Consider the following 27,797-nt stretch of genomic DNA (forward strand, 5'->3'; position numbering starts at 1 on the left):
AGAAGGTGGCTAAGGGAGCTGGGCATGTTTAGCCTGGAGAAGAGGAGGTTAAGGGGTGATATGATAGCCATGTTCAAATATATAAAAGGATGTCACATAGAGGAGGGAGAAAGGTTGTTTTCTGCTGCTCCAGAGAAGCGGACACGGAGCAATGGATCCAAACTACAAGAAAGAAGATTCCACCTAAACATTAGGAAGAACTTCCTGACAGTAAGAGCTGTTCGACGGTGGAATTTGCTACCAAGGAGTGTGGTGGAGTCTCCTTCTTTGGAGGTCTTTAAGCAGAGGCTTGACAACCATATGTCAGGAGTGCTCTGATGGTGTTTCCTGCTTGGCAGGGGGTTGGACTCGATGGCCCTTGTGGTCTCTTCCAACTCTATGATTCTATGATGAAGACCCCTGCCCCAGTCACAGACACATCAGTTTGGAAGGGGGGCTTTCCTGGCAACAACATTGCTTAAATCTGCTTGTAGAGGTCAGAGTAGATGTCAAATGGAAAAACACGTTGACATTGTATAACCAAGTTATCCTATATTAAAGACTGAGGAAACAGTGTTGTTCTTGGCTAAGCTGCTCCTACTGCAGGCATCTCCAACCTTCAGCCCTACAATTCCCATCATCCCTGACCACTGGTCCTGTTAGCTAGGGATCATGGGAGTTGTAGGCCAAAACATCTGGAGGGCTGCAGGTTGGGGATGCCTGTCCTAGTGTCTTGACAGCATCAGGGTCGGCAGTGTGGCACAGCTGTGGAGGAGGTGGTAGGGCTCACAACTCTCGTCATGGAGATGGAGACAAGAAAGCAGGTTGAGGGGACCCGTCCAACCCGATCCTCACTATCAGGCTGTCCCAATCCCAGCAGAGGCCTCCCACATCCTGCTGGAACCCTCCCTTGGGTGATCTGCAGACACTCCTGTCTGCATTATCCCGATGCAGCCAGCCCATGACACTTACGTTGGTGTGGTAAGAATCGGGAAATTCCTTTAAAATAGTGCAGAGATGGTACTTGTCTCCATAGGTCTTGAGAATGGTGTGCAGCTCAGTAAACCTCCAATGTCTGAGTGGCTGTGCAGAGAGGTATATTCTTCCACGTGTGATAGAGGTGCCTAGCCAAACAGAACTTGAAGACTAAAAGGTAAAGGGACCCCTGACCAATAGGTCCAGTCGTGGCTGACTCTGGGGTTGCAGCGCTTATCTCGCTTTATTGGCCGAGGGAGCCGGCGTACAGCTTCCGGGTCATGTGGCCAGCATGACTTAAGCCGCTTCCGGCGAACCAGAGCAGCGCACGGAAACGCCATTTACCTTCCCGCCGGAGCGGTACCTATTTATCTACTTGCATTTTGACGTGCTTTCGAACTGCTAGGTTGGCAGGAGCAGGGACCGAGAAACAGGAGCTCACCCCGTCACGGGGATTCGAACCGCCAAAATTCTGATTGGCAAGCCCTAGGCTCTTTGGTTTAACCCACAGCGCCACCCGCGTCCCTAACTTGAAGACTACTACTAACCAAAAAGAAACCAGCACAATGGCATGTGTGACTGTTGTTATCTTTTGTTTGTCACAGAAAATCCTCTGCGCAAAGAATCACTAATGTTTTGAGTAGTGACAGCACATCATAGGTTCTACAAATAATATGCCAAGTCCACAATCAACCATTGGTATTTTTAGATATGGAATCTATATCCTTTTTTAAAAAGAAAAAAGACAAAGTAACTAAGGACATACATTAGAGACGCAGAAATGATCTGTGTTCTTTTATAATATGACATTGCTTTATTTCATATGTTGTAACCTCCCCCCCCCCAAAAAAAAAAAACTAAGCAACCAAATGGGCAACTGGCAAAGGACACATTATTAAGTTGCAGAATAGAGGTAGGGATTGAATATCCATATGACTGGCCATTGGGCTTATATTCACACTGTATGGTGACCACAAATAGTGTTCTTTGTCTATATTTTAGTGTTATCTAGAAAAACAATACTGTACAAGCAAGTTCTTAAAACAGCAGTATGGGGTCCTGATCCAGTTCAGGCCCGCCAGAGGAGTAAGCACTTTTCTTCCCCCACCGCAGCACTGCTCTTTGCACTGATTTAAAAATCAAAACAAAAAACAAGTGGGGAGTTTGAAGCATGAGATTTTAAAAAGTGTCGCCATATCAAGCCAGTCCTCAAGCTGTCAAAATAAACGTAGGATGTCAATACCTTTTATGGGCCACCTGAGTCTGCAAATGATGTCACCTGCTGTTGATTTAGGGCTGCTCTTCCTTAAAGACTTTTTGTTTGTTCATCCTCTCCAAAATCCTGTGCTTTGTTTTTTTTCCAGAGGGGAGCTTTTCTCAAAAAGCAATGCTGGTATTTATCTTATCTATCATGCTTGTATCTTGCTGTTCCTTAAGGGAGTTCAAGACAGCATAAATAGCATTCTGTGTTACCCTTGCAAAGTGCGGTAAGTAAACCTGAGGCCTCTCTGTGAGTTTCCTGACTGGAAATCCTAGTTTCCATGACCCAGGTCTGGCCAAATCATCGCTCTGAACGACCTCTGCCCAGCATTGGCACATGGGACATTGGAACACAAACTGTGCATCAGTCTCAGACATTTCCGATTTGCCAAGTCACCCTTCTCTGAACAGAATGGAAGTTGTGTGCTTATTTTCCATTTGAGGTTTTCAACCATGAAACTGTGCCAAAGGTCCATAAGTCCAGTGGCTGAGCAGCTGGCCACACTTCTGTGTGTAGTATTGCAAATCCTCTTCACAAGGATGACAACGTTGGAAGGTATCTTTGACCCTATAGACCAGAGTGTGGTTACTCTGCATGTTGTGTCATATTGCTTTGGTTGCACGTGCTTTTTGATCTTTTGGCAAGCAAGCCTAGACAGCAAACATAACCTTACTGTTTTCTGTGTGCAGCAGTCTTCAAGCAAATAGTGCTGCTGTAGTTTACCCAGCTTTCCACAGCTGGGAGAGGCAGGACAGCGGGAGGCGGGCGGAGACAATGATCCACCTGCCCACCCTTTCCAGTCCCCCAAGTTCCAGAAAGGGGCCAAGAAGGCCAGCTCAGCATGACTACAACAGGGGGGTGTCTTAGGGCCCAGTGGCTCCTCTCCTTTGCCCATCTCTGGTCCCACATAACAACAGAGAGGTGAGTGACAGAGACGGTATCCAAAGGTTATGCCATACAATTTGACCTCAGGATCAGTTTGTCCCAACCCCTCATTCCAGAAATCCAGTAAAATATCAGGCTTACTGATGGACCACTCAACACTTGTTGGACATCAGAGCCCTAGGGTCTGCTCCTCCCTCTTCTGGGAGATCTAGAATATCTTCGATTGCGTCCTTGGTGCCAAACAGCATGGAGACACTTGCACAATTCTAGCTAAACAAATGGGTAAAAAAAACACCTATTCGAAATTGAAACGATATGGTCAACCATAGAGGCACTAAAAGAGGGTGACTGGATGGTATGTAGACCTCTCTGAGGCTTGTCTCCACATTGCCACCAGAATAGTTACCTAAGGTTTGTCTACTACAGAACCTTCCCCTCCAGGATGTGGTGTTGAACATGGAAAGGTTCATATCATGACGAGAGCGTGGAGGAGACCTGCTCTGCAGGTTCCCCGAGGATCTGATGTTTCTGGCTCATCTGCAAGGCCTTTTGGTGAGCGTCTACAATCTAATGCCATGTGCAAGACTTCACTCCAGGTTGCTGCAGCAACTGCTCTCCTTTCAGAACTAGATCATCCAGAAAGAACGGATACTGCTCTCTATACCTGCTACGTTGAAGGAGGTGCTACACTGCTAACTGCACCCCCATCCTGAAGAGTAAGTCTACAGGAGCCACAGAGGCTGGTTCTTATGACAGATGCCAGTCTCATTACCTGAGGAGCACACCTGGAGGAGTAAGTGATCCAGGGCCTCTGTTCGGATGTTCTAGGATCAGCACCTGCTGGTGTGGACCTACAAAACTGCTGCCCATGCCTATGTCAACAAGGAAGCCAGGACCTGGTCAGAAAAGCAGAATTTAGAGGCAGAAAAACCATGTGGGCAGAAAAGCATCTAGCGTCTTTGAGAGCAGAGTATTTGGCCAGAGTCAACAATGTGGTAGCAGACTGGCTCTGCCATTCAGTGGTGCCAGAGGTGCAGCGGCAATTGAACCCACAGGTTTTCGGCCAAATTGTGGCGCATCGGGACATGTCAGTGCTAGATCTGTTTGCCACGTCTCAGAGTTTATGTTGTCCCATTGCAAGCTCTGTAGCAGCCACATGCCAAAGTGACCATGGCCGAAGAACCAGAAATGGCTAAGCCCAAGCCAAGCGGCAGTTCTTGTGACAAATATTTTTAGAACGAATTTGAGTTAACAGAAATGATGACCCTGGAATTATTTTCACAATTCAAATAATTTAATGGTGTTTATAATAATTCATAATTAGAAACTAGTAGTAGTGTGGGTTTTTTCACCTTTTACTTCCGTATAAGGGATAAACATGGATTTGTTGCTTTTACAATGATAAGTTGTCTGAACATGTTAATTCTGCCCCCTCCCCGCGTTTTCCACAAGTACCTCCTGTAGCAGAATGCCTGACCAACTCTTCATCTTGGGGGCTATCTCAGTGTGCTTTCCAGCTGTTGTACTTTGAGGCTTTTAAAGCTTCTCTGTCAAGTCATCGTTGCCACCCACTCCTGCTGTGGCTCTCACATTTCGTCTGTGCTCAGGAAAGCAGTTGGATTTTCCAGCCCTATGAGAAGTAAAATGCACATTTCTGTTCTAATAAGCTTGAACCATGATGTGCTGGTAAAGCAAGGAGACTAACTAATGACAAGCTATTTTCCCTGCCAAGAGAGAGAGAAGAACCAGAGTGATGGAAGAGGACTTGGACGATTGTTTTCATCTTGTAGCAACCAGCGCTTGGGCAGGAGTGTGGTTTTCTGTTCATTTCCCAAGTATGTGTGAAGTGCTGACCCAATGAGCAAGCTTGCTTGCCTGGGCTTTCCATAGCCATGTCTCAACTTTAATTGTGGTGAGCCCTCTCTCTGTCTCATTCAACCTTGCAGCATTAAGGCAGCCTTCTTAGAGCACTGCAGTGATTCTACAGCTCTGCTTCGCCATGAGAGCAAAAGGGACTTTTCCAGTGCAGAAGAAAGGGTGATTCGGGTGGTTCCTGCTGTTTTATTTTTAGCAAGTGCTTCAGATGCAAGTTTTCAAGAATGAGGAAGCTGCAAACCACAGCAGACTATGGCACAGAGCAGAACAGTTTGAAAAACAAAAACAAAAAACACCTAATAAAAGGTTGGCACCAAATTATTGAGGGTCTTGAGGGCACTAAAATAGCTCAAGAGGAGTTACTGGTAGAGTCAGCATACAAGCCATGGGTTAGCCTCTCCTGCTGCCCACCCTAAACCAGAGGAATAGTTTGGATTAGTTTACAAGTTTGTATTGTGAGGAAATGAAATTGTACCAGCCTCACCCACCAGGCATGTTTAAGCTGCCTCTAGGACTGGTTGATGTCCATGCATGGGTTAATGTTTGCCTAGGGCTTATGTGTGGAGGCTTGAAATGTTAGCTCATTACTAAATTCCTGTATCATTCTGGCCTGTGTTCCTCCCTGCTAAGCAAGCACTGCATCTCTTTCTGGTGGGCTATGCAGTAGGACACACCTGGCCAATGTGAGGCGGCACTCTCTAAAGTATGTCCAAAGTGGGCCAGAACAAGCACCAGGGTGCCAAGCTTGACCACTCTGTGCTTTGTATTGTAGCAGAAATGGGTAACGGTGCCAAGTTTTAATTCATAAAGATGCAGGTTTGCAAAACCAGTGAACATTGGTTCATGCAAACAGTATTTGCTTTTTATCTCGCACTGACTAAGCTTTATTGCTCAACTTCCGCGCTGGGCTGGAAGTGCACCGCAATTTTGGCACTTGTCGCTGCCTCCCACCCAATACCCATCCAACACAAACACAGACTTTGAGTTGAGTACACCCTGATGGTGTCCTGGATTTAAGTCCCTTAGCAGATTAAAAATTGCAAATGTGCATTCTTCATAGTGTACATATATACAAGGAGGCACATTAGCCAAAACTTTGCAGCAGATTACTTGCTGCAGTATCCCCGCATCCTTTAAAAGCCGATTATTAAGTACTGTGAAGGTAAGTACTACCTCTCCAAGTTCAGGGCAAGTCCCCTCATTCATGCAATAACTCGGAGGCATTTCTTGCATTGTAAGCAAATATTCCAGCTCCTTGCTCAGTCACACCCCTAAAGGGGCAGAGGAGGAAGTCATGTCTCCTTTCAGACAACCGCCAAAAGAAATCTCAGTCTTCAAAACAAAAAGGAAGCAGCCTTCAACTCTACTTGCTGCTGTAGTTTCTCTGCCTCAGGACCTGCCTAAATGCCCACTCAGTGCTGTGAACGAGGGCGGATGATCTGGAAGCACCATTTATTCCAAAGCAGCACATGAAAATGTCCTTTTTAACAGCACCATTGATGTTGATTCCAGCTGCATAGTGTCTACTCATTGGCAATGTCTTTATTTGCTGACGCATGTTCCTCCACAGATTTCAGAATTATTGCTTTTCCCCAGTCCGGCAGCCCCCACACTGTAGGGGATTTAATGCCCGGTGTCAGTGAAGTAAACACCTCTTGCTCCCTGTGCAAGAGGAAGTAGAGCAGGTTGCATTGCAGCCCTTTGTGCATCCAAACTCCGACAACATCAGGGAAGGAAGTAGTTTATACGCTGAGAGACTGACTTGCAACCCTGGGCTGAGAAAAGTTTCTCCTCCTTGGGGACGAACACCATCATCCTTGCAACCTCATCCAGTGCCTCTTCGGTGAACTGAAGGCCCCGGGCAAGGAAAGCATCTCGAGCACACAGCTTCACGTGGCGGTACTCCAAGGGCAGGAAGGGTACCAGGAAGTCTATGAGATTCTCTTCCAGAAGGCGGTTGTGGGCATAACCCTCATCTGGAGGAAAAGAAGGGGAAGGGGTGCATAAGACAATTTTCCTCCCTTTCCTCCAAGGTATTGTGTCTCCAGGTTGCCACAGAAGCTGGCTAGGAAAGACTGCTGCTTTCCTAGCTGAGTTGGGCATGGGTTGTTTGTACAGGAACATCAGCGTATGTGGCCTTTAGTGGAGTAACAAAACAGATAGAATGCTGTCCCAAGGATCTTAACAGTCTAAATTTTGGCAGCAGGAGGAGACAAGGGAAGGGAAAGAGCAGGAGAGACATTGGGAAGGAAGCATAAAAAGTAAAGGTAAAGGGACCCCTGACTGTTAGGTCCAGTCGTGACCGACTCTGGGGTTGCGGCGCTCATCTCGCTTTATTGGCCGAGGGAGCCATCGTACAGCTTCCGGGTCATGTGGCCAGCATGATTAAGCCGCTTCTGGCGAACCAGAGCAGCGCACGGAAACGCCGTTTACCTTCCCGCCGGAGTGGTACCTACTTATCTACTTGCACTTTGATGTGCTTTCAAACTGCTAGGTTGGCAGGAGCGGAGACCGAGCAACGGGAGGTCACCCTGTTGCAGGGATTCGAACTGCCGACCTTCTGATTGGCAAGCCCTAGGCTCTGGTTTAACCCACAACGCCACCCGCGGGGAAGGAAGCATGGATGTTAGCAAATGCAGTTAACATTTCCAGTGAATTTATAGCTGCTGCAGCAAGCACTGCTTTATCCAAAGGAGCTCCTGACATTATGTATCAGTAAAGGTAAAAAAAAGGTAAAGGACCCCCGGATGGTTAAGTCCAGTCAAAGGCGACTGTGGGGTTGCAGCATTCATCTCGCTTTCAGGCCAAGGGAGCAGGGCTGTCTTTAGCATATGCAGTGCCGGGGTGCAAAGATCTGCCCAGCTCCCCCAAATTTAGGGCGGCCTGGAGGGAGGGAAGCCTGCACTGTGGTGGGTGGTGGGTTCCCCAGGCAGGAAAAGAGCGTGCGCGGCTGGCAGAGCTGACCCACCCCCGGCGCCAGGGGAGGGGTTACAGTGCGGCCCTTCACTGGCCTGAAGGGTCCGTCTGTTGGACGGGCGGGCAAAGGAGCTGCCCCTTCCCAGCAGGCGGGCTCTGCAGGGCAGGGAGGGGAGAGGCTGAGATGGGACTCGTCTCGCCGCCTCCCGCTCCTCCAGGCGCAGCTTCTCCCAAGGTATCTGCTGCGCCAGCAGCTGCTGCTTTGCCGCCAAGCCCTACCCGGAATGGGCCCGAGGCACCACTGCTGCTGTGAGGTGTGGCGATGGCCCCCGCTGCTGCTGCCGCCCCTTGTCCTTCTCCACGGGAGCCACAGCTTTCCCCTGCGCTCCTTCCTTGTCCTCCTCCCTTGGCAGGGACTCTGGGCAGTAGTGGCGGCAGCTGTTGCTCGGTCTCAGAGGTGGTGGTGGCACTGGAGATGGAGTCACCGAAAAGCGGGCGCCTGTCACCCCCCAGAATTTGGTGCCCTGGTGCCCTGCACCCCCAGGTAAAGATGGCCCTGCAAGGGAGCAGGTGTTTGTCCACAGACAGCTTTCTGGGTCATGTGGCCAGCATGACTAAGCTGCTTCTGGCCAAACAGAACACCGTGACGTAAGCCAGAACACACGAAAACACTGTTTACCTTCCCGCCACAGAGGTACCTATTTATCTACTTGCACTGGCGTGCTTCTGAACGGCTAGGTTGGCAGGAGCTGGGACAGAGCAACAGGAGCTCACCCTGTCAGTAGACACCGGCTGACCACAGCATGTGTCCTTGACAGGATACGCCATCTCCTTGCATTTTCAGATGCACACAAACCAGGGATGGGGGAGTGCAGCTCCCATCAGCCCCATCTTGACGAATTCTGCAACCTTGGAGCTTCCCCACCCTTGATGTAAGCCATCATCACGCGTGAAGCATGTGTTTTTACAACAAATGCTTTGATACAGGTTCACAATGCAGTGTCTACAGGAAAATGTTGATTCTTTGGTGATGCGTGAAGCAGTCCCTTAGAACACAACGGGGAAAGAGAACTTCGCAAATCCTGCCTACTGTGTCAGGATCAAAGGGCGTCTCACCTGTAGACTCCAGCAGCTCCGTCCGTAGGTACTGTTCTAAGGAATCCATGGTTATCTCCTCTCTGGCTCGACCGGCGCGCCAGAAGTCAAGAGCCACCTCATTAATGATGTTGCTGCCGGTGTTACTGAGATGGAAGAGAGAGAATTATTTTTGAGTTGGACCGACAGAATGCGGAGGCCACAGCTAGGGAAAATAACTTTGCCACACAACCTGTTCTGCGTTCAGCCATTGTGAAAAAGGTCCCAAACCAGAGATCAGCAACTTTGGGAAAGTCCTAGTTAACTTCCATGCACAGATGCAAGAACAGAAGGTGCTGTAGCATGTTGCATGGAGGGGCTACATCTCTTTAAAAAATTGCCAGCAGCTTTCTGTGTAATAATTTATGTTGGAAACGGTTGCTCCCGGCTTATACTTGCGGTAGGAGCCACGCCCTGTTCCCTGGCTTCAGTAGACCCCTTCGCTACCCTGAGGGTCATGGAAAGTCTAGCATGGAGCACATAGTGTGCAGAGGTGGAGCTAGGCTCCCTTGCGAGCCTTGGCAAGAAGAGTGCATGGGTGGGCCAGGCAGGCTCCTAGCCACTCTGAGCCAGAACGGAGAGGCGCAATTTCCCCCTGCCAGGCCTGTGCCCTTGGTGGTGGCCAACCTGACCACCCCCTGTGCAGAGGAAAAGAGAACCAGCCTACACAATGGTACAGCTAGCTTAGCCTGCAGGTACTTAACGTAGCCTGCAGGTGAGAAAATGAAGGCTGAAGTGAGATTTAAACCAGCAATACCTTGTTTGCACCTTCAGCCATTGCAATACATCCCCTTTTGTATTGGGGATGCAGCCAGAAGGACACAGGACATGGCAGTGATATGGTTCCACTGCCCCGGCTGGAGGTTGACTTAGTCCTGGGCAGCTGCACGTCAGCAAATCCCCAGCTATGTTTGCAGGAGATGCTGAACAGCGTGCAACTCTTGGCCCTCCTCCAATCTACCCCCAAAAGTCAGCAAAAAAATTGGCACAAATCCCAACAGTTTCAAAGTACCAGACATCAAGGGACAACAAGCTATCAAAACAGACATTTCCACATTCTTTTTCGTAGATAAGGATGAGTACCAAGAGCAATTCAGATTTCAGCGAGAGTAGGTAAAGTTCTCAATGAGATTCAAAGGCCTCGCCTTGGATATGGATTCAGAAAAGCAGTTTCTTTTGAGGCTGATACAACTCTTCCCCCACCCACCCCAAACAGAGAAATGCATGTCCTTCCCCTTGCATATTTTGGGATGGAACCCACTGGATATTTCACAGCAGATATTGCTTATTGCATCAGACTGATAAGCTGGCCAGCACTGGAGGTTTTCCTCAGGATCTGCAGCATGTCACCTACGGCAGGGAGAGGAACTGCTTGTGACAGATGGATGCATCCCAAGGTTTTCACCTGAATAAGCTTATAAACTTCTCTTCAAACTCACATATGGAAAAAGAGACCCCTCTTTGGTACATCGACTACAAAAAAAGAGGGGAGGTAATCACCTAAGGAATAAGAAGATGGATCTCCGGTAATCCACTGTATCAATGCTGTCGTAGTGATCCATGTAGGGTTTTAAGCCATCTAAGAGGTCATCGTGAAGCTTCTCTGCCTCATCAAAGATGAACAGTGACTGCTCACACTCTTGGACCGTCTCACTGATCTGTTTTGCGAGCTGAACCTGAGCGGCCAAAGAAGACGGGAAATGAATTTAATAAGATTAATTCCCCACCTTTTAGGGCAGGGTGAGGAGGGCCTTTGGTTCTCCGATTTTGCTACACTCCAGTTCCTATCGGCCCCAGTCAATGGTCGGGGAAGGAAGTGGTGGTTGTCCAGCAAAATCTAAAGGACTGCAGGCTCCCCTCCTCCTCTGTTTTAAGAAATAAACCTTGCATGGCCAGTTATTGCAGTAAAAGGTAAAGGGACCCCTGACCATTAGGTCCAGTCGTGGCCGACTCTGGGGTTGCGGCACTCATCTTGCTTTATTGGCCAAGGGAGCCGGTGTACAGCTTCCAGGTCATGTGGCCAGCATGACTAAACCGCTTCTGGCGAACCAGAGCAGCGCATGGAAACGCCGTTTACCTTCTCGCCGGAGTGGTACCTATTTATCTACTTGCACTTTGATGTGCTTTCGAACTGCTAGGTTGGCAGGAGCAGGGACCGAGCAACGGAAGCTCACCCCGTTGCGGGGATTCAAACACCAACCTTCCGACCGGCAAGCCCGAGGCTCAGTGGTTTAACCCACAGCACCACCTGTGTCCCTGTTATTGCAGTAGAAGCTATCAAACTATAAAAGCTTGAAGCCAATAAATTGAGCAACTAAAAAGAAAGACAGTCATGTCATGAAGCCAGCATAAAATCATAAATAAAAAGCTGAGTGGCACAAAATGGTTTTACTTACAAGCCACATCACCTTGGGGGTGGGGGGAGGCTGCATTGTAAGGTTAGAATTCTGCCACAGTTCTATGATGGCACTTTACAAAAGTTAAGAATTGAGGAGCAAAGAGGGACACTCATTCAATACTGAAACATCAAAACAATCAGTGCACTGGTTAATTAACTTCTGAGAAAAATTCCCCTCACCTTGTAAATATCCACATACTTGGAATGAGGGAAGTGAAATGGGGAGATGAAGACTTTGACACAGTCGCTTTTCAAGCCATCCTGGTAAAGGTGTTCTGCCACTATCCTGGCCACGAAGTTCTTGCCTGTGCCAGACCAGCCGTGGAAAGAAAGGGCCAAGGCTTTCTCTGGCTGAGGGGTTTCCAGGAAGCCTTGAACAGCTTTCAGGACAACATCTTTTGCTAAGTGTTGCCCGTGGAGTCGCCTGCCCAGCTCCAGCTCCAACCCTGGTGGTGAATAAAAGGGCAGGAAATCCTTTGCATATCATTTTGTGGTTGGGAGAAAAGGCACAATGGAAGGAGGGCAGTATTGCTAGAAATTCATCCCTTAAGAGGAGGTCTCTGGGCGCAAGTGTGTGATGATTCCATAGAACTGTAGAGAAGTCACAAACTCCACCTTTCAAAGACCTTCACCTTCCTTCCTTAAAGAAGTTACACCATTACGGCTGGGCAGCTAGGCAAGGGCAGGTGAGCAGAAAACAGGCTTCCAGTCCAGTGGTTAGTAATGGTGTTTCTCTGAGTTTTGTAATCTCTTGAGTTTACCAGTGATTAGCAGCAGGAGGATAAGTGTAAAATTGTTAAAAGAACAGCAGCAGACTAATTCATGCAAAATAAGAGGAGATCCGGGAAATGTGTATAATTCCCCCGGCCTTCTTTGTCACAGAATCCTTTGTATTGCTAGACAACTTGAGATATTCAAAGGGGTATCTGTTCAGTCCTAAAAAGATGAAAGACCACAACAGGCTTCATTTGAGAATCTCCACTTTGGTTTTTTTTTTAAATGCAATTGAATTAGGGCCCATTGCTCCCAGTGGGACAAAGTTAATAATGAAAACCTTGTCCCTTTATTTCCTTGGGATTTAATTGCAGCTGATTTCAGCTGAATTGGAGCCTTTGTGTTTTACAAGGGTTATTTGTAGCCACAGAAAGCTCCAAGGAAACTACTCACTTGTTGGCCAAAATCGCAACAGCAAGTTCACTGCAATTCCCAGGCTGTTAGGATGTAGGAGGCAAATGGTAAACCAGGTGTGTTTTCCCAACCTGATTGGCAATCCAGCCATTCAGGGTACAGGAATTAACATGCAACACAATTAACATTACCAAAATCAGCTGGGCTTTGTCTTTGAAACCCGGTCACAACCATGGGTTCTTCCTGAGTCTGCACAACCATCTTTTCCCTCCACTGCTGCAAGCCCCGTTGAGTTAAGCCAAAAGCAGCCTTGCTGCTTTCATAACATCAACAGGTTGACGTTCCTGAGTGTGTGAGAGACCAAGAGTACATCAGCCCACATCAATATGTGGCGCAGAAGGCAAGGAGACAAATGAGTGTGGAAACAACTTGTTTTGTGAGTCAATAAAATATTTTGGGGGTGGGAGGAGGGAAAGATTTCATGGGGCAGAAGGGATGAAAATGGTTTTAATTCACCCCTCAATGACTTGGCAGTCTTTGGGCATAGGGTGGGGGCTTTTTCTAAGTCCTACCTTGCATATGATGAGGAGAAGAGAATGTTTTTGAGTGCAGGCTAGCTGGCCATTATCATGTTTTATTTTATTTAGGTGACATAGTGTGCCGGCTACACACAAGCAGAGACTTGATACTTATTTCATTATCTATGGTGTTGTTGTTTTTTTGCGGGGAGGGGAAATAAATAAGGGGCTTAAAGGTCAAGGGACCCCTGACCATTAGGTCCAGTTGTGGCCGACCCCGGGGGTGCGGCGCTCATCTCGCTCTATTGGCCGAGGGAGCCAGCGTACAGCTTCCGGGTCATGTGGCCAGCATGACTAAGCCGCTTCTGGCGAACCAGAGCAGTGCACGGAAACGCCGTTTTCCTTCCCGCCAGAGTGGTACCTATTTATCTACTTGCACTTCGTGCTTTTGAACTGCTAGGTTGGCAGGAACTGGGATCGAACAACCGGGAGCTCACCCCGTCGCGGGGATTCGAACCGCCGACCTTCTGATCGGCAAGCCCTAGGCTATGTGGTTTAACCCACAGCACCACCCGCGTCCCTAATAAGGGGCTTAGAGGGAGAGAAATAGAATCACAGAATTGTAGAGATGGAAGGGATTCTGAGGATCCAACCCCTGCAATGAATGAATTTGCAGCTGTTCCATAAAGGGATCGAACCTGCAGCCTTGGCGTTATCAGTACCACACACTAACCAACTGAGTTATGAAGGCTTGGTTGGCAGGGTGAGGAAACAGTTTTCAAAAAACGGCAGGCCTCTCATTCAATCCCTTCTTACCAGTGAAAGGAGGATTCCCTTTGTATTTGCTCAACAGAGGGAGAGACAGATGGCAGGGCTTGTAGTGTGTTTGATCCTGAGGTCCAGGGCTTCTGGAGGAAGCACCTCCCAAAATCTATTTAGCTGGGAATTGGCAGGGCAGGTTACTTTGTATGTGGTCAGTCCTAGGCAAATGCTTCTTACTCGCCCACCCTCCAGTTTGTCATGGAATGAGCAGAAACCTCTACTGGAGCAAGGGAACCACAATGAGAGCAGTGGTCTCTTCTTGCAAGCAGGAAGTACAGTGGTGCCCCGCAAGACGAACGCCTCGCAAGACGAAAAACCCGCTAGACGAAAGGGTTTTCCGTTTTTCGATGCGCTTCGCAAGACGAATTTCCCTATGGGCTTCCTTCGCAAGACGAAAGCCCATAGGGAAATCTCCAGGACAGCGGGGAAGCGCAGCGCGTCTTCCCCACTGTCCTCGGACCTCCTCCGAAGGCTGGCGGTGGGGCGGAGAGACCTCCTCCCGCCGCCAGCCTTCGGAAGGCTCCTCCGAAGGCTGGCGGTGGGGCGGAGAGACCTCCTCCCGCCGCCAGCCTTTGGAAGGCTGCTCCGAAGGCTGGCGGCGGGAGGAGGTCTCTCCGCCCCACCGCCAGCCTTCGGAAGGCTGCTCCGAAGGCTGGCGGCAGAAGGAGGTCTCTCCGCCCCACCGGCAGCCTTCGGAAGGCTGCTCCGAAGGCTGGCGGCGGGAGGAGGTCTGTCCGCCCCACCGGCAGCCTTTGGAAGGCTGCTCCGAAGGCTGGCGGTGGGGCGGAGAGACCTTCTCCCCGCGCCAGCCTTCGGATGGCTGTCCTGAAGACTTGCGGTGGTAGGAGGGTTTTCCTTCCCACCGCCAACATTCAGAATGCTGTTCTGAATGTTGGCGGTGGGGAGGAAAAACCCTCCTCCCACCGCAAGCCCCGGGAACAGAGGAGAAGCGCTGTGCGCCTTCCCCTCTGTTCCCGTACCTGTCCTGAAGGCTTGCGGTGGGGAGAAAAGCCCTTCTCCACACCGCCAGCCTGGCAAGCGGTCTCCATAGGAACGCATTAATTGATTTTCAATGCATTCCTATGGGAAACCGTGCTTCGCAAGACGAAAAACTCACAAGAAGAAAAAACTTGCGGAACGAATTAATTTTGTCTTGCGAGGCACCACTGTATGGCAAAAAGGTTTCAGGTCTGGAATCTGCCTGCCCCAAATATATGCTGGTGCTTCCTCACAATAGAGTTCTGTCTTCCTGTGCAACTCTATAACATATCTGCGCAGATGTGGCCCCCACTGAATTTAGTGGGACTTACTTCCATGTAACTGGGTATGGGATTTTGAATCTTTCCTATAACCATTCTTTCCCGAAAATGATAGTCATAATTTAAGATTTTTTATATAATCCACAGGTTTTAGTGAGACTGGGTTGTACTTAATTCTTTCATTGTGAGACTCAAAATAGAGGTGGGTATCCTATGAAACAGCCACCCAGGTGTAGCTGAACTACAACTCCCATCAGTCCTGATCACTGACCCCACTGGCTGGGGCTCGGGTTCAGCAACATCTGGAGCACATCTGCATTTCTGAAAAATGTAATTTTTCTTCACCTCTAAGAGGCTGAACCGAGACACTGCAGCTGAATATTTCCAGGGTGCCTTCTATCTGCTAGGCTTCTTTCTATCCGGGAATTATTTTGGGGACTTAGAACTTCCGACTCACCAGAGCTCACAGGATTAAACAGAGAAAATTAAGAGTTGCAGTTTCTGCTGCTATCCTAAGCACCACTTCCTTGGCACTTTCTTCTGAGTAGACATGACTTTTGTGGCATAAAAACCCACTCTAGCCAGAACACAATAAATGTGTTCATTATTTTTGTTGGGAGCAAATGTTTTTCTATTTACAATCTTCATAAATGACGATTATTACCATTACTATTGTTTGTCATCCTCCTTTTTGGTGTAGCGGTAATGAGGAGTGAAGCCTTAACGTGATTTATTCTCAGACAAGGGAAATAAACCAGTGCTTGCTTTGTGGTGTTTCCAGCTATTTTACAGGAAAGACATAGCTGCGTTTACTAATGGAATTGTCTGCATCTTATTCTGAAATGAGCTCCACTTGTACTGTGGGTCTTGCCCTCCTTTTTATGTTGACACAGGTGCTAAGTATTAGTACGACTGCAATGCTTCAGTGTCCAGACTATCCTTGCAAAGAAGGAAGGGGAGGAAATCTGAGCTCCTTGGCCTTGCGCCTATGGCCTTGCCCCTGCCCACCCCAACCCCACATGACCTCCTTTGTGGCTGGGCTGCCCCAGTAGCTCTGATGGGCACCAGGTGCCAGTGTCCCGAAGGCAGTTCATGCAGCGTATATGTGAACTACGCAGGGTGCCAGGTGAAACACAGTCCTCACCTGTGATGTTGTTGGTCACTCTGCAGTCTCCCGTTGCGCAGCACTTGCCAAAGCTGCAGTACCAGCTGGAGACGATCTCCCTCACCATGGGCAAGCTCCACCCTAGGAGAAAGCCAAGCCAGTTTTGGGAAAGAAAGCCGGGAGCTACCCCAGTGCCCACGACTCAAGCAGGCCACGTCTCTCTACCACCCCCACCCCCGCCCTGCATTCATCCTCACAACTATTTTGCAAAGTTGGCCGTTAATATTTTGATGGAAGAAGTGTGTCTGAAATGGGCTTGCCCAAAGCAACCTCTGCCGCTGGTGCACTCTCCCCACCCACTTCCATTGATGCTACCAGAAATGGCAAGGGTTTGTAGGGCAGGCACAAGAGACACTTGTCTGCTCTTGCCTTTTTTTCAAAAACTTTCAGCTCCACTCCTCGGACGTCCTTGCTAGCACTTCTGTTGGATGCCACACTGTGTGCTAATAAAAGGCATCTAAAGGTAAAGGTACCCCAGACCATTAGGTCCAGTTGCGGATGACACTGGGGTTGCGTGCTCATCCTGCTCTATAGATCGAGGGAGCCGGTGTACAGCTTCCAGGTCATGTGGCCAGCATGACTAAGCTGCTTCTGACGAACCAGAGCAGCGCATGTAAATGCCATTTACCTTCCCACCGGAGCGGTACCTATTTATGTATTTGCACTTTGACGTGCTTTCGAACTGCTAGGTGGGCAGGAGCAAGGACCAAGCAACGGGAGCTCACCCCGTCGCGGGGATTCAAACCACCGACCTTCTGATCGGCAAGCCCTAGGCTCTGTGGTTTAACCCACAGCGCCACCCGCGTCCCTACAAAAGGCATCTAGGGCTTTCATTATTAAGAGGCAACAACACATGTGAAGACCTCTGCTAGTCCAGCAAGAGACTCAAGCAGTCTGTAAGTTTTCCATATCTGTGGGTGGCCTCCCCCACCATCCAATTATTTATCATCACAGGTGTTTGAGAAGTATGACAACTAATAATGGCCTGTTCTGGCATGCAGCAGGAGGAGATGGGAATGCCCTGCCAAGGACTTCACCACTTCAGGCTACGGATGTGGTAACATACTTTAAAAAGTATGCACCTGCTGCCTGAAGTAGTAAGACCCACTCTACACAGGATTTTGCCACTTTACTCTCCAACTTGTGCAGCCTAGCTCAACTGAGGAGATTGCAGTGCAGAGCCCAAGGTAGGTGAGATGTGGATGGTTCAGGATTCTATATAAACTTTCTTAGCCAGATTTATTTCTGTAATCCTTGCGTTCAAGGGAACCTACAAACCACTACAAAAATCATAAACCTGTGTAATAAAAGGCATACATTAACAGAAAAAGGAGACTATATACTAAAACTTGCCTTTTCATATGCGCTCTTAAATTTCTGCTAGCCACTAGGCAGGAGTGATATTATCCAGAGCCAAATTAGGTCATTGTTTGCTTACAGTAATCACTGCTCCCCTTATAAAATGTGCAGTGCAATGTACAATATATGCAAAACAACATCAGGATGAACATATGAAAATGATTAAAAGTCAGTTTTTAAAAAGCAACGAACCCCTAACCCCGATCATAATACACAGCTCTGAAACACAATACTCACAGGGAGACTAGCACGCAGTGCAATGCTAGAAGCAAGTCCCACTAGGTTAAAATGGGAATCACTACAGAGAAGTGAGTATAGGATTGCAGTCTTAATATGTGGCCCAAAACTAAGAATTGAGAGAACCGCTCAGACCATCCACTACATGCACACATATTTGTCCTTGCTCAGTGAGCTAAATTCTATGAAGCAGTAGCTGCCTCTTTAATCTGTGCAAAAGCAACTGTCAGGAAGAAGAGGAAAGGCTGTGACATCTCGTTACCTTGGTGTTCCACGATGACCGTGCCTCCTCTTTCTTCCTCTTCCTCCTCCTCCTCCTCCATCATCACTGTCCTCATTTTCTCATTCTTCTCTGCCACTTCTTCTTCGCAGTCCTCCTGCCATAGCCGGCAGGCCAGGAGCTGCCAATATCTCCTGGACAGGGCCCTCATGGTCCCCAGGTGACTCCTCAGCCGCTCGTAGTGTTCACTGCCCTGCAAAGCTGAGCTATGAGCTGCGTCTCTGCGCTCCCAAGGCTTGCTTTGCCTCGCCTGCCCCTGTGCTCCTGTCAGCAAAAAGCAGAGGCAGAAACACAGCAAAGGGCTGTAATGCAAAGCCCTGCACACCATGGCGCTGGGAAGGAGGGTGACAGGAGCACATTAGCCACAAAGCCGGTTCCCTTCGCCTTGTTCTGGCAGCTGCTGTGACCAAACCTAGCCCTGCAGCTACTTAACTTCCTAATCTGCTTGCCGGGAACAGTGACCTCACTTCCTATCTGCTTCCCATTGGGGTTTCCTTGGGTACAGCCTGTTTACTTGTGACGACACACCGACATTGAGGAAGGACTTGCCTATGCAAACACAGTTGCAACATGCTTTCTAGCTAGACCACTGGGAGAGACACATAGCAAAGCTTAAGTCAGAGAGGAAATGCTCCTGTAATCCATTTCCCACAGGGCAACGACAGAGACATGTGACAGGTTTATTGTATTTCTTCAAAGAATCAGTGGGGGAGGACGGATTGAAGCCATCATCGTTGCCCAAGGTATGCACACTCCTTTCTTTTGCCTAGCATCTCTATTCAAAACCCTGAACAAAAATCAATGTGCACAGACAAAGTGAAAACGAAGAGGACTGAGGTCCATGAAAATCCTGCCAAAATCAGTTTTAGGCTACCAGAAGATTTCTTGTTGGTTCTGCCAAGGTGTTTTGTACTGCTATGGGTTAGCGAGGGAACAGGGACTCCCCCCCCAAAAAACCCCAGGTGCAAGGTTTTCCCCTCTAGATTTTTGGGTGCTGGAGTTTTAATCAGAGATTTTGATAATCATGGTGAGCAAACAGGCTAAGTTTGTTTTTCTGTAAGGCAGAGGGAGATGGTGGCTCTGCCACTAACACATTAATGAAAACCACCATCAGGGCAAGAACTTATTCAGATGCAAATGCTGTAAAAACCAGGCATAGGCAAACTCGGCCCTCCAGATGTTTTAGGACTACAACTCCCATCATCCCTGACAACTGGTCCTGTTAGGTAGGGATGGTGGGAGTTGTAGTCCCAAAACATCTGGAGGGCCGAGCTTGCCTATGCCTGCTGTAAACTCTGCAGCCCCTCCAGGTGCTAATATGTATAAAATAAAGCATATTTCCTAAAGCCTCTGCTGTGCCTTGATTTTCTCAAAGGAAACACAACCCTGGGTGAGTGCCTGGGACCCCTTGGAATCTTCCTACTGCTTGGCAGAAATTTGGGGTGATGCACCACCTTTGTAACAGCACCATAACTCCCAGGTCATTTCCCTGATCACTGGGAGTGCTTGAGGGCCACCCTCTGGAAGATTCAATCTTCAGGCTGTGTTTTCTACAGATCAGTTATATTTATTGTGAGATAATGAAGTGCTGTGTGCAGCATAAGGTTGGAAAGAAAAGGGGTGGGTGGGATGCGGTAGCTAATATTCTTCTACTTAGTGTTTGTGTGTGTGGGGGGGGGTTGTGTCAGCAGCACTTGGGTAGGTTCTCTTTCTATCCGTTTGTTATATTTCCTTGGTAGTGAGAGAAGTGGGGGTGGGGGGGTGGCCCAGGGGGTGGTTGGTTGTCTTTGGTTGGCTGCAGTGAGATTTGTTTGTGTGTATGGGTCAAGTTAGCCATATTGATTCACATGCTGTTGGTGGATTCTTGTTGTCTTGTTGGGATGTGTATGTGCTAAAGAGGAGCCATACTGGGGTGATGGTGTCCTCTTCTATTTGTTTTTTGTTTTTTTAAAGATATTTATTGAAGTTTTACAAAAACATAAGTTTACAAAATAAAAAAGGTCATATAAAAAGAAAAAGATACAAAAAAGAGAACATAGAAAAATACATGAAAAAGAAAAAAGAATAAAAATACAAAATACAAATAGCTAAAAAAGAATTAAAAACAAATCTGTTTTTTGTAACTTTGAACTCATTAGCTTATTTCCTTGGCCTCCTCACACCTCCTCTTTTTGTATTCCCATTTAAATAATCAAATCAGCAAATCCTTACCCTCTTTTGTTTATCTTAACTCTGTATATTAACATATTATAACTCTATATTTTCATCCATTATCAATTCATTTTTGCATATTCTTATTAACTTTGTTGCTAATGCCACTTATTTTCAATCCAACATCATTTTAACATTCATTAATTTTACAGTATTTCTGAAGATAGTCTTTAAATTTCTTCCAGTCTTCTTCCACCAACTCTTCTCCCAGGTCTCGGATTCTGTCAGTCATTTCCGCCAATTCCATATAATCCGTCACCTTCATCTGCCACTCTTCCAGGGTGGGTAACTCTTGTGTCTTCCAATACTTTGCAGTCCTCTTCTATTTGTCCCTGTGTCAGCATCAGTTTATTGATTAGCTTTTCTAGTAAGGCTGTTTCCCTTACAATTTGATACCAGAGGTCCATGTTTACTCCTGACAGGTCTCTCCAATGTCCAGCTATTATGCTTCATGTTGCTGAGAATAGGTGCGTTATGAGCTCTTTATAGTGTGAGTGGGTATTATTATCTTGGAAGATGTTCAGTACGGCCAGTTCTGGGGTGACTTCTAATATCTGTTTAGTTATTTTGCATATTTATTGTATGACTATTGTCCAGAAGGCTTGGATTTTGGGGCATTCCCACCACATGTGGAGGTGCAGCCTCTCCAGCATTTTGGTGAGGTTCCTGGGCATATCAGCACTAGTTTCTGTGGTGTTAGGTACCATCTGTGAGTGAGTTTCAGAGTAAGTTCTTAACTTCTGGCTGAGATAATGTAAATGGCAGCACTGGAGGGAGTCCTTTGTTTGCAGACATGCTGAAATGTTGATTTTGGCTGGCTTGCTCACTGACTCACAGATCGTTGGCTGCTGCATATATCTGGAAGGGATATATAACCCACATGGTTGGACTGTATGACTGTGATGGACGTGTTTCAATTGCAGACTTGTTTTAAAGGTATGCTAGCATGGGAGAAAGGATATAAACTGCAGGAGGCACACACTGTGTTCCTACATTTCTGCTTGAGCTGCAAGCTGCTCCATCTGTGGCCCTTAACCCATTTACAAGGAAGAAGTTGGACTCCTGCAGTAGAGAGTCACTTGCCGTCAAGATATACTCTGTTTCAGACCACCTTTTCCCTGCAAAACTGAGTAGAGAGAGGCATGAATACTGTCTTAAGATCTGTTTTGAAATGGTCAGTAGATTTGGGAAAAGAGCAAGAGGAGGGAGCACTGAAGAATAGGGAATAGTGTGAGGACATTTGGTGGGACTGTTTTGTTTCTATTTTAGTGCTCTGTGTTTTGCTTTTAAAATACAGCCGAGTAGAACCCCCAGAGCCCCGTTTCCCGAGACCGCACCTTTCCTTCTGCCAGGGATGGGGAAGTTTTTGGGGCTGCCTCTCCCCTCATCCCTGGCCAGGTCTGCCCCCCCCCGCCCCTGGCTCTGCACTCCCGACCCAGGCAGGCTAGCCTGCTGCCTTCAGACGTGCTCTGGATCCGGTCCTGATCCCCATTCTCCGCTCTCACCTCCGCAGAAGCTTCGCGGCCTCGGGGCTGCCGGAGGGTCAGTCCGCCCGCTGCATGGCGACCCCGCTGTCCTGAGGGGGAAGGGCGCACGTGTGAATGGCCTCCCGGGCAGCTCCCCTTCTCCCTTCCCTCGCCCCCTTCCAGGAGGACTAGAAGCCCCGCCGGGACCTCGGCCTCGCTCCCCCCGGAGCACCTCGGGGGAAGAAGCGGAGGAGAAGCGGCGGCTCCCTTTACCTCTCTCCCTTTAGCTTCCCCTCGGCGTCTGTTGCCATGGGAACCGCGCGCGCCTCTGGCAGGCGTCCCTCGCAGCGCCTGACAGGGCAGAGGCCGCTTCCGCCCAGAACTTGCGCCAGGCGCTCCCTGCTTTCATCCCCGCTATCCGCCCGCTTCTCTCTCGCGCGCCCCATTTTAGAAAGGTGGTTTTGTTTTGTTTTAAGGCACCGAGTTAGGCGCCTTGACAACGGCGGGGGGAGCCGGGAAGGGTCCTTGCCCTAAGAAGCAACGGAGCATGCGCGCCAGAGAAGGCCGGTCCGCCGCGCTTGCGCCCAAAGAGAGAGGAGGAAGGAAGGGAGGGGCAGTGACGTGTCCGCCTCCCTGCCAGGCCAAGGATGCGCGCGCAGCGGGATGGGTCCCTTTTATATTCCCCGAGTCGAAGCTGAGCTGCCAACGTTTCCCTTTTCTTGCGAGGAAGCCTATTCGGAATCAGGGGATTTCCCTTGAAAAAGGGGGAAAGTGGACAGCCATGGCACGAATAGTAAAAGCCAATCTAGAAAGTGCTTTGTGTCCCCTTGCCGGTCAGTCGAGCCCGTGGCTGGGAAGGCAGCTGACAGCCGAGGGGCGCCTTAAGGAAGGCGGAGTGGCCCTTCCTGGGATCGGAGGGGCTGGAGATCGCTCCCGCTGCAGCCCCGCGCCTGACCCTACTCAATGTCACAACCCCACACTCGCCTGCGGTCCCCTAATTTATGAGGGGGTGATGCCATAATTGCAGCATGCAGGGGAAAATCTGTCCTGAGAGCTGCCTATTGAGCAGTGGTTGCTTTTACTAAGATCGAACAGATGCCAGTCTTGATGTCTGTCAGTTGTAATGATGTGAGTCTTGCCCAAGGATATTTTTCTGGAAAAAGAGGTGCCAGAACTGGCCAGGATCGCCTTCTTCGTTCCCTTAGAATTGGCCATGGTGCCCCTTGGAGCATAGCTGCCAACGTTTCCCGTTTTTTAAGGGAAATTCCCTTATTCCGAATAGGATTCCTCGCAAGAAAAGGGAAAAGTTGACAGCTATGCCTTGGAGAGGTGCCAGAACTGAGTTCTGGGGAGTTCCAGCAGGAAAAAGGCCCGGTCTTGCCCCTTCCCTGCATTTGACAAGGCAGAGAGCATGACCTGGGTTGCTTGTGGGCCCCTCCTGCCCTCCAAGCACAATAGGGGTAAAACACAGGGTATTGCTGGGTCCTCCAGGGCTCTGCCCCACCCTGTCCCCCAAACTGCAGTGTAGGGATAGCAACACCGGAGGACACGCCAGGGTTTTGCCCTGATCTTTCCACTGCTATTCACCTCACCCTTGAAACCTGCAAAAATTATCAGCGGGTTATCTTTAACCCTTTTCACCATAGCCCACCCCCAACCTCCCATTGAGGGATAATAGGTGACTGGTTTATAAAGGCCTACTCTTCATGCTAGGTTCTGCTATGAATCCAGATGGCCCCTTAGATGGGTTACATCTAAAAGCATCTACCACTTCTGCCTGGAAAAGGGGAATCATAGTAGGGCAAACTCAGCCTGTTCAGTGGGCATCATGGGAGCCTACGCCTAAGGGCAAAGGTCCCTTCACTACCCCCAGTATTTGAGGTGGCCACCCTCCACCCCCCAGTTGATGGGCATTAAAATAGTGTGCGTGCACCACATCATGTGATCAGTTTTGAAGCATGGGGCTTACCTGCCCCCCCCATATTTTCTTCAAGGCAGCACCCCGGTGGGCATAGAATGTGGAGTGTCTGGGGAGGGGAGCAGAGAAAGAGAAAACTGAAGGGGAGACTAAATGTTAATGGCTGAAGCCCTGCTGGACTAGCACACTGAACAGACACACTCCACGTCTCGATGCACACCACAGATGCGCATAGATGATCATGATGATGATGATTTAGATTTGTAGCTGACCCTTCATCCCAAAATCCCAGGGCGGTTCACAGCAGAAAAATACAAAATGAGAATACAAAATACACCATAAAACAAAAACATAGAATGGAGAATACAGTGGTACCTCTGGTTACGTACGTAATTTGTTCCGGAGGTCCATTCTTAAGCTAAAACTGTTCTTAACCTGACACCACTTTAGCTAATGGGGCCTCCCACTGCTGCCACACCGCCGCCGCGCAATTTCTGTTCTCATCCTGAAGCAAAAGTTCTTAACCTGAGGTACTATTTCTGGGTTAGCGGAGTCTGTAATCTGAAGTGTCTGTAACCTGAAGCGTATGTAACCCGAGCTACCACTGTACCACACTTTCAGCCAGTTCGTTGTCTAGGTGCAGTACATTGAGGCTGGAATGAATGCAGGCAGACAAGTGTCATGGATAGCAAAATATATTTCAATTTCTGTAGTACAGTATAGATCACATAATCCCTTGCAAGTAACAGAATAGGTCACAACAGACAGTTCGATACATTTTGGAATCGGTTAACAATTCTATATCCCACCATCAACAACCTTCCCTGACCCACAATGTTCTCCATATTACAAAAGATGCAAGTGAGGCTTGGTAATACCATTCCGGTGTCAGGTACAGTTTGTCCTCTTCTCACCACCATCTGTGCAATAAAATTTTTCCATTGCTCACTCTGAGAAAGAGGAAAACTACAGCCTTGCAATCCAGCACCTTCCAGGTTAACAGGATGCCTCGTCACAGAGGTACAAAGGTTACAATCAGCTGTGTAGATAATTCGCAAGAGATTTGCAACCATGTTGTTCCCATTCAGTTTACATTCACAGATTCAGTCCCAAAGCATGAGGTTGATTACAATTAGTATATTGATCTTCCCACACGTCCCCCTTAGAAAAAAGTACACATATTTCCCAAAGACAACAGGATTTATTTGATAAAATTCTCAAATTATATTCTGAAGATGGACGTTTGGGGGGGGGGGCGTTTTCTCTTTAAACAAGCAGCAGAAAAGGACACAATGCAATGAAAATTCTTTGGGTGGATCCCGGCCATCTTATAATGACAATTACAGTGCCATCATAGACAATTTAAAAACAAAAGCAAAAAGCTTTTTGGAATGGATGAGTCAACCATGTTAACACTGATTTAGCAATACTACAATCTGCACATATAGTTTGTAATGTTCTAGGAACAGAAATCTCCCTCACACCTCTATCTAGAACCTGCAAGTGAGTAGCCTCTAAAAACAGTGTGTTTGTTAAGGGTACTTATCAGACTCCTTCAGAGCTTACACAGGGTGTTGATCCAAATTCAGATACTCATATTTCCTCATCTTTCTCCAAAAGTGGATACTGTTTCAGTGAATTTTTAAAGTTTTGAACTAGATTAAATACTGTACTTGACGTTTGGCATCTTGAAACTACTGTTCATAATATTCAATCCAGGTGGCACTTCCCCCCAAATCCACAAAAATTATCAATGACACACCCACCTTAGTCAAATAAACCTGGAACACATGGCTTAGCTAAATGGCAATACACTTGGGTCATATCAAAGTACTGATTAAAATTAGCACACTTATCACGTAAGCTGTTTTCTGCAGTATAAATCAGAATTAAGTTTCTTTTTAATTTTTGCTGCAGTTAGATGACATGAGAAAAGCCGCCAGCACCTAGAGTTTACTAGGGCACCAAATTTAGGACAATACAAAGGACAGCAGCTCAAGAACACAAAAAACTGCATTTTCCCTATGTGCCTACGCTAGTATATAGCCCCCCCCCACTCCTTTGCACTCTTAGAACATGTCAGAAATGCACTTTAGGGCGGCTGAGAGAAAAGCTCCAGATTATAGACTACACAGTGAGCAGTCAGCAATATAGGGGTATTGTTTTTCACAATGACACAGTCCCTCCTTCTGTAGTTCTAAGCACACCACCCACCCAAGGCTGTCTCACAAAGTAAACCAGCGTTTTCAGTGGAGCAGCATGGTCATTGCAAGCCAACACACTCTCTAGGTTCTTCAACACAAACTGCATTTGCCCTCCAAATCGCTACAGTAATCATCAGTGAGGAATGCAAGAAACCTAAAACTGGACATGTAGCAAACGGCAGCATTTCGCTGCTTATAAAAGTTTAATCCACACAGCACTGTGGGGATCCCCCTGATCAAAACTGGCAGCCTATTGCTAAAGCTCCTCAGCGCTATGCCTCAATTCCAATCCACATTGGGGCTCGACAGATGCTATTTATTTTCAAAAGAACTAATTGCATAAACAGCATCAGGTCCACTTGGGTCCTTAGCTAGAGAGCAGGAACCCCTGAAGACACTGGTTCTGGTTAAAATGGGAATGATGCAGCCCTTAGTAGCAGACAGCACCCACTTTTGGTATAGAAAACAGTCCCACGTGTGCACCAAGGCTTCTGGACCATGGGCCACTGTGTGCATTGCGCTGCTGCCAACAAGAAAGCAGCAAATAGCCATCCGTGGCAGAGAGGATGCAAGTTACTCACAGTGCAACATGTCTGCAATTTAAGTCGCACCTTAATTGTGGGACTTAATTTAATGCTGCCTGTTTTACTGGATCAGAAGCCAAAGGGCAAAGTGAGCCTGGTAAGGAAAAGACCAACCTTTACTGCTCATATTATTAAGAGGCAAAAATTATGACGTACCTTTCATGACACATGAAATGTGAATAATATTATCCTTCAAAGCAGAAGTTAACAGATTCCATATATCCTAGGCCAATTTACATTTCAACAACTATTTGTTGTAGCAAATTAAAGGTTGTGGGTGAATCAAAACTCGTATGCTTACATTAAGGCTACTTCCACGGAAAAGTGTGTAAAACATCTTACTGCTTCTCCAACCAGGTATCCACAAAGTCACATACAAGTGGCAAGTGAACTTGGCCCTCCAGCAAGACAAGTGTCCAGTAACACACATCTCCAGACTCAAGCCCTCCTCGCTTTGGCCGTGGTTTGGGAAAGGTAAGAAACCCCAAGTCTCTCTCCCACTCTCCTTACCTTTTCCACACCCCAATGCAAATAGTCCTGCATCTCCCTATACTTGGGATTGGGGAGGAAATGAGGTTGGCTGGTGACAGTAAATAAAATGCAAAGTCAGTGTTTGTGGGCCACTGGCTCCATCACATATTGTGCTGTAGCAACAAGCAAAAGAATGCATACAAATACTGAGCAAGTGTCCTGTTTCAAAAGGCAATTCGGAAGGTTACGGTCAGACAGGCAAGCCTAACCCCAATCACAATACTGCCAATTTCAGACAGTTAAGAGAGAAAAGTAGTGACACATAAAAGTACTGTTTGCAATAGGCAAAAAACTTCACTGGAAATTCCTTCACCAACCTTTCAGTAGGTTTCATGACCAGCATGGAAATGGCTCAGGTTGGAGCTGCCGAAGGAAAGAGGACAATCTGCCAAGCCACCTGCAGTCCTAGCTGCCTTGAGTGACAAAATGCCATCATTTGCCATCACTAAAGACAGTTTCCCTTTAAAAAGTCTGCAGTCGTTTTAACACGCTAGCCCAACTTGTTGTCATTGTTTAAAAGACAAGCATCTTCTGGCCTTGACGCGGAGGGATATCCCAAAGGGTGTCAGAACTTAAGATGGCAAGTCCAGGAACGCGGTTTCACATAGTCAAGGAAAGTGGGCTATAAAACACAAGAGGAACAGTAATGTTAGGCAGGATATGCTGGGCACTTTCACTTCCGTAGAGCTATC

At 47.9% G+C, this 27,797-nt stretch overlaps 2 protein-coding genes and 1 long non-coding RNA gene across 4 annotated transcripts in view; all 3 read right to left on the bottom strand.

The window, feature by feature from the left end:
* Positions 1 to 4,375: 4,375 nt before the first annotated feature.
* TOR3A (torsin family 3 member A) lies at positions 4,376 to 19,353 on the bottom strand. The gene is made up of 6 exons (XM_083621635.1): positions 18,174 to 19,353; positions 16,295 to 16,396; positions 11,604 to 11,869; positions 10,526 to 10,701; positions 9,008 to 9,132; positions 4,376 to 6,951 (listed from the first exon to the last, which is right to left on the bottom strand). Exons 1-6 carry the CDS (start codon positions 18,517 to 18,519, stop codon positions 6,701 to 6,703), a joined length of 1,266 nt encoding a protein of 421 aa, XP_083477761.1. The 5' UTR covers positions 18,520 to 19,353; the 3' UTR covers positions 4,376 to 6,700.
* A 1,590-nt stretch (positions 19,354 to 20,943) lies between these two features.
* LOC310765975 lies at positions 20,944 to 22,043 on the bottom strand. 2 transcript variants are annotated; one of them, XR_014549889.1, is made up of 3 exons: positions 21,908 to 22,031; positions 21,396 to 21,528; positions 20,944 to 21,260 (listed from the first exon to the last, which is right to left on the bottom strand). It is a non-coding gene; the product is annotated as an uncharacterized lncRNA (long non-coding RNA). The 2 variants fall into 2 exon arrangements; XR_014549888.1 differs by lacking the exon at positions 21,396 to 21,528 and having other exon boundaries at positions 21,908 to 22,043.
* Positions 22,044 to 24,465: 2,422 nt separating this feature from the next.
* LOC310765937 (sterol O-acyltransferase 1-like) overlaps positions 24,466 to 27,797 on the bottom strand; it is a 34,670-nt gene continuing 31,338 nt past the window's right edge. The window contains exon 16 of the mRNA XM_083621615.1: positions 24,466 to 27,727. Coding sequence (XP_083477741.1) covers positions 27,671 to 27,727 — 57 coding nt within the window. The 3' untranslated portion in view covers positions 24,466 to 27,670. The remainder of the gene's footprint in view (positions 27,728 to 27,797) is intronic.

This window comes from Podarcis filfolensis (genome assembly GCF_964270895.1).
Source record: "Podarcis filfolensis genome assembly, chromosome: 6".
Taxonomy (NCBI): Eukaryota; Metazoa; Chordata; class Lepidosauria; order Squamata; family Lacertidae; genus Podarcis; species Podarcis filfolensis.